Here is a 6,000-nt window from a genome sequence, read left to right as displayed (position 1 = left end):
CAGAAGCATAAACATTGTAAGAATGCTGGAAATAGGTACTGTTACTACAGTAGAGTAGTGTATTTTGAAGCCTGTTTCTAAATATGAGAAATTTTAAAAAGTGACAATTTCAGTTTCTAATTGTAAAAGCATGAACACTATACCACTGAAGTATGATTCACAAAATATCTATGACGTTCAATGAATTTGCCCCAAATAAGGTTAAAAAAAACTCTTTTTTCTTGCTGTCATGCAGTCAAAATCCTGACGAGTCTCTGATTCATGTCACAACAGCACTCATATATATACAAAATGATGAAAATGCATACTTTCTTTTTTTTGGTTCTGTTGATGCATTACAAGCTCTCTTGTTTTCCAAGACAGTCATCGTGCCCCACTACCGGTGGACCTTATACAAGACTTCTTGTAATCCTTATACGAGACGATTGCGGATGACTGATGCAGTCTGTGTTAAAATCTGTTAACATCAGCTCATTGTGTAATGGAGTGTTGTAATATTGACCCATATAATTGCCCCCAAAATAGGTACTCATATATGCAATCATGGAGACACAAAATAAATGATCATCATGTGGTGCATATTTAAACCATAGAAAAAACTTTTTTCAAAGTGTTTCATTTTATGTTTTCTTAAAAAATAAAAGAAGAAAAGAAGAAGGACCTAATAGACACTTAATAGATACTTTTTCATAACAGGTACTAACTGGTCATAGTTTACACATGTACTAGCTGGGTTTTTTTTAGCATTGTTCAGTATATCTAAGACACAATCCAAACGATACTACCATCAGTGTCCAATACTGAAAAGAATGGCAGCACTGTTGTGCACCACATGCAAAATTGAGAGTAAACAGAGGGTTTGTTGACAGCACGATATATCTTGTTTGGGTTTAGCCTCAGGACACATTGCTCACTTATCAGTAGAAAAAATAATCTAGGTACTCCCTTTTGTGATGGATTCGATAAATATCTTCTGACTTGTGCTAAACCGCCTTAAGCAAAATTTACAGTGTCTGTTGTAATATAACTTTGAACAACATGCAAAATTAGGAAACATATTCAAAGTAAAATGACAAATATACAATAAATGTTTCATCTCCCTCCTGTTTAAATACATAGAGACAATATTGTCTGAATGAGTATCAGCAAAACACTGATGAAGAAATACACTAGCATGATCCTACAATGATATGTACAGCAGTCAAAACTCACTGGTTTTATTATCCCTTACTGTTTCACTATTAACATAATATTTGGTTTAAAAATCTGTAGTTTTGGTATGTAATGTTTTGTAATGTGTCATCTCATAATCACAGAGTTGATTTGGGAATTTTCTATCTGTGCTGATCTTCTCCTCAGTCATGTCATCCTAAATATAACTATTACTGAGTCATCAGCTCAAGGAAGTAGTTGCTTAACACACCCACTCTACGATACTTCCCCTCCACAGCCTATATAACACCAGACTTCAATGTATGCACACAAGTCAAAACAGTGAAGAAGTATGAGGTCTCTCACCGGGTGTATTCTGTTCAGTCTGGCGACTGCAGTTCTCTCTGTGCCGCTTTCTGAAGTTTCTGTGGAAGATGAAAGTTTTGCAAAGGTATGTATATGTTTCCTTTGCTTGTCCTATAATTGTAACACAAGTCCTAGGATTATGGGGTATTAAGAATATTGTTCAGATCTCATGTTTTTTGACAGAACTACCTGAAGAAATTCTTCAACCTCACAGAGGAGGAGGGTCCAGCTGTCAGAAGGGGCATCAGCCCGCTGAACAAGAAGCTGGCTGAGATGCAGAGATTCTTTGGTCTCCAGATCACCGGGTCTCTGGATGCTGACACTTTGGCCATGATGAAGAAGCCCCGCTGTGGGGTTCCCGATGAACAGGTCGCTCGTTTCTCCATTTATGGAAAAAAATGGCAGAAACGCAGCCTCACATACAGGTGAATGATCTAAAGACACAACATAACACACAACGTGAGAAAATGTGACCACACTAATGATTTTCTTGATTATTGTTGTGCTCTGCAGGATAGAGAACTACACACCTGACATGTCTGTGGCAGAGGTGGATGCTTCCATAGGCAAAGCTCTGCAGGTGTGGGCCAAAGTCACTCCACTGAGGTTCACAAGGATCTACAGCGGCATTGCTGATATTATGATCTCCTTTGTTCGCCGGGGTGAGTGCAAATCTTTTTCAGCAATGGAAGATGCACTCAGATAACATCATTATTAAAAATATGAGTCTAAAACAATAGAAAATAGAGTATGGATAGGTTACTCAGAATCAGAAAATCCTAAAGAAATGATGTACTTATACACACGATACCTCTAATCGGCATTATATTGTATTACATAGAGTTATATATGTTTTAGATTGACTGTTTGAATCCACTTGGAGATAACTATTTACCAAATGTTTCATGTCAATGTGTACACAAAATGGTCTGTAAATTTTGGCTTGTTTGCCTTATTTAACAGAACATGGTGATTTTAATTCCTTTGATGGGCCCGGTAACACTCTCGCCCACGCCTTTGCTCCCGGTGATGGTCTTGGAGGGGATGCTCATTTTGACGATGATGAATCTTTCACGTTCCGCTCAAGCCGTGGTGAGGTTTTCACTTATCATTTTTCCTTTTTTGATCTTTACGTGCTTTACGTGTGATTTTAGAAAATAACTGCATTGTCGCACTGTCCTGTAACCGGCCTGCCATTATGTGTTTTCGGCTTCAGGCGTCGTCCTCTTCATTGTCGCCGCCCATGAGTTTGGTCACTCTCTGGGCTTAGGTCATTCCAATGTCCCTGGTGCCCTAATGTACCCAACGTACTCCTACAGAAACCCTGACACCTTTGTTCTGCCTCAGGATGATGTTAGGGGCATTCAGTACCTCTATGGTGAGTACTGAGGGTCTGAATATTGCTTTGGTATTGCTGCTCGTTTTGACCTTTGGTGGATTGTGAAGCAGGGGTTCCCAAAACTTATCTTTTAAATTCTAGGTTCAAACTCTAGGAAGGATCCCTCTGTGGATGATCCCAAACCTCCCACTACTCCTGATGCCTGTGATTCTACCATGGTATTGGATGCTGTCACAACCCACAGAGGAGAGATTATCTTCTTCAAAGACAGGTTTCAGATATGCGCCGCAGCAGAGTGCTAAAACATCTAAATCCACAGTTTAGTAATGATTGTTTGATGGCTCATGTTTGCCTCTATTTATTATCAGCTTCTTGTGGCGTAGCTTCCCCCAGAGCCAGACTCCACAGCAAAGCCTCATCAGAAGCTTGTGGCCCAGTGCCCCTGTGGACATCGATGCTGCGTATGAGAGCCGACAGTTAGACACAGTGTTTCTGTTCAAAGGTACTGGTTTCTCCTTATCTATGTAAGAAACACATTCCATATTTTGGAATCTAACTTAAGCGTTTTCAATTGTTTTCCAAAGGTCGCAAAGTGTGGGCCTTCACTGGCAACCAGCCCGTGCGGGGCTACCCTAAAACACTAACTGCTTTTGGTCTGCCAAAAGGAGTGAGGAAAATCGACGCTACCCTTCATGATGTAAACTCTGGCAAAACTCTCTTCTTTGTAGGCAATAATTACTTCAGGTGAGTTGAAAGTTTACCAGTTCCAATTTTCACTGTGAACTACTCTATACTATTAACGTCAACTGGATCAATCTATTTTCTGTTTTTCTCCAGTTATGATGAGTCCAGAAAGACTATGGAGCAGGGATATCCCAGACTGGTGAATCAGGCCTTTGCAGGCCTGACCAGAAGAGTTACGGCAGCTTTCCAGCACAAAGGTGAGTGGTCCTCACTGCTAACCTGAAATTAGAGATTTTAAAAAATGTCTTGCCAGACTAAAAGTCATGCTACTGTCATTGTAATTTCCACACTTTTAACATAACAGCAGAACCAGAAGCAGCTCTAAAACCTCTTGAAAACTCTTTAACTCTTAAACTATATGCTCCAGTGTAAAACCGAAAAGTAGCACCTACTTTATAATGAGTCTAAAAACATAACCTCCCCGAACAACAGTTAAGTATTAAGTACTGAGCTTAGAGACAGTAGTAGGTGGATTTTTTTGGCAAAGTCTGCTGGCTGTATTTATGCTTTAAGCTAAGCTAACCGTCTTTTAGTTTAGTGTAACCAACACATGAAAGCAGTGGCCTCATGTATATCATTGAATTAAGACAATGTATTATTTTTGTGAACCATTTCTTTAACTAGTATTTAGACTAACACTAAGCCATTGTTCTGCAGGTTACACTTACATTTACAGTGGACCCTACATGTATGAGTACGACCTGGGGACTGGGACACGGCACCGTGTGTTGAGGAACAGTTACTTCCTGCGCTGCACGAACTCCTAGACGAATGGGTCTTTGTTTTTACAGTATGTAGTAATTGTGCAAACTAAGACAAAAATCTGTAAACAAAGCCTACAGTATTATTCAAGTACGTCACTGAAAACGTTTAAACTGCACTTTTCTCAATTTCTTTTTAAACATATAATAAAAGTGGGGCTTAAGGAGTCAGTACTATGATCTATAAATATATGATCTACACATCCTTGCCTCTGCTAAATTATTTTGATCCCAGGTGGACACAAAATCTTTGCCCTTGCCTGAGTAATTCATTGTACTTTAACAACAGTTACAGCTCAAATAAGATTGTTTAGTGCTGCAAGTTTTGCTGAAACAAAACAAAACAAGTTTATACTGGAAACAACTAAATTAAAAACTGATATTGGTATCCTGATATGACTGAACACCCTCTAAAGATTTTGAGAATATTAAAGAGAAATTGAACCACTGACCAAGTAGTATTATGTTAAAGGGGGATTTAATACTGCATTGTGCTATAGCTGCAGAAGGTATGAGATTGATGAGCACTGCATTAAGTAATTAATTTTGAGAATATTTTAATGACCTTCTAAATGCAGCTTCAAATTTATTTTCTAAATGTGTTTTGTTGTAATTGCTCAGATGACTTCATTTTAAAAGGAGCATTCACTAATAAATACACGAAATGACTTCATTGTCTTTAGACTGTTGTTTCTTAACTATGATATGAAAAATGACTGTATGAATTTTAAATAACTGATGGCTACATGTCTTATTTATATAAAAGCTGAACTGTTTAAAAACATCTGATACTTTTTGGTTATTATATCCAATATAAATAATACATTCTCACACAATATAATAAATACATAACATGGCTTCTTGGCATAACAACACATCTGTACGGAGCAGAATGTCATGGTCATGGGTCATTGATTCAGTGCTTTGTGTTCATGGACTTCTTGACTAATCATTATGATGTTTCTAGAGTGACTCATATTTATTAGTTTAGTTTTTTTTGGAAAAAGGGGAAAAAACAACCTCTGCTTACCACACAGCCTGACACAGAAATCTGTACATAGACCCCCCCCCCCCCACACACACACACACACACACACACGGTGCTGATGAAATACCCTGATGTCCTGCTTCAAGGCTTTTCAGACTGAAATCAACATGTTCTTGTTGATGAAGTGAACATGCATGAACATGACGTAAATTCCTTTACATGCAGATCTAAGGAATATATCTCCCCCTATAGACACACACACACATTAACATTGTAATGCTGGTCTTATTCACAACACTGGCACTGAATATTTCCATAAAAAATATGCAACTAGCTCATTATAAGCTTTAAAGTCTTTTCCACAGCATTGAAACATAGCTGCTAATCATGTTAATAATCTGACCTTTGCTGAAGGTAAGCTTGTGCTCCATATTATAGCGAATACTTGGATTATAATTCTTTAGCTGATCAGATAATGATCAGCTTGCCGTGCAGGGAATTATGTGTCATTTTGCATGAAAATACTTTTGCATATTTCCAAATATGCTGACAACGTATTAACTGACTCATTGCACTCTCTAACCTAGTCTGAAATAGTTAATACCAGCAATTAAACTATACATTTTAAATTGTTATTATTTTAAGGGAAA

General features: G+C 38.0%; 1 protein-coding gene across 1 annotated transcript; it reads left to right on the top strand.

The window, feature by feature from the left end:
• Positions 1-1,483: 1,483 nt before the first annotated feature.
• Positions 1,484-5,097, top strand: LOC146565224 (collagenase 3-like). The gene is made up of 10 exons (XM_085288213.1): positions 1,484-1,603; positions 1,702-1,943; positions 2,032-2,180; positions 2,482-2,610; positions 2,735-2,896; positions 2,999-3,128; positions 3,226-3,359; positions 3,442-3,601; positions 3,695-3,798; positions 4,259-5,097. Exons 1-10 carry the CDS (start codon positions 1,505-1,507, stop codon positions 4,366-4,368), a joined length of 1,419 nt encoding a protein of 472 aa, XP_085144339.1. The 5' UTR covers positions 1,484-1,504; the 3' UTR covers positions 4,369-5,097.
• The last annotated feature ends 903 nt before the right edge of the window (positions 5,098-6,000 follow it).

Source organism: Mchenga conophoros, linkage group LG10 (genome assembly GCF_057382185.1).
Source record: "Mchenga conophoros isolate Kocher_MC1m ecotype Shallow Benthic linkage group LG10, M_conophoros_male_GT1.1, whole genome shotgun sequence".
NCBI lineage: Eukaryota > Metazoa > Chordata > Actinopteri > Cichliformes > Cichlidae > Mchenga > Mchenga conophoros.
This window is presented reverse-complemented; position numbering and strand designations above follow the sequence as displayed.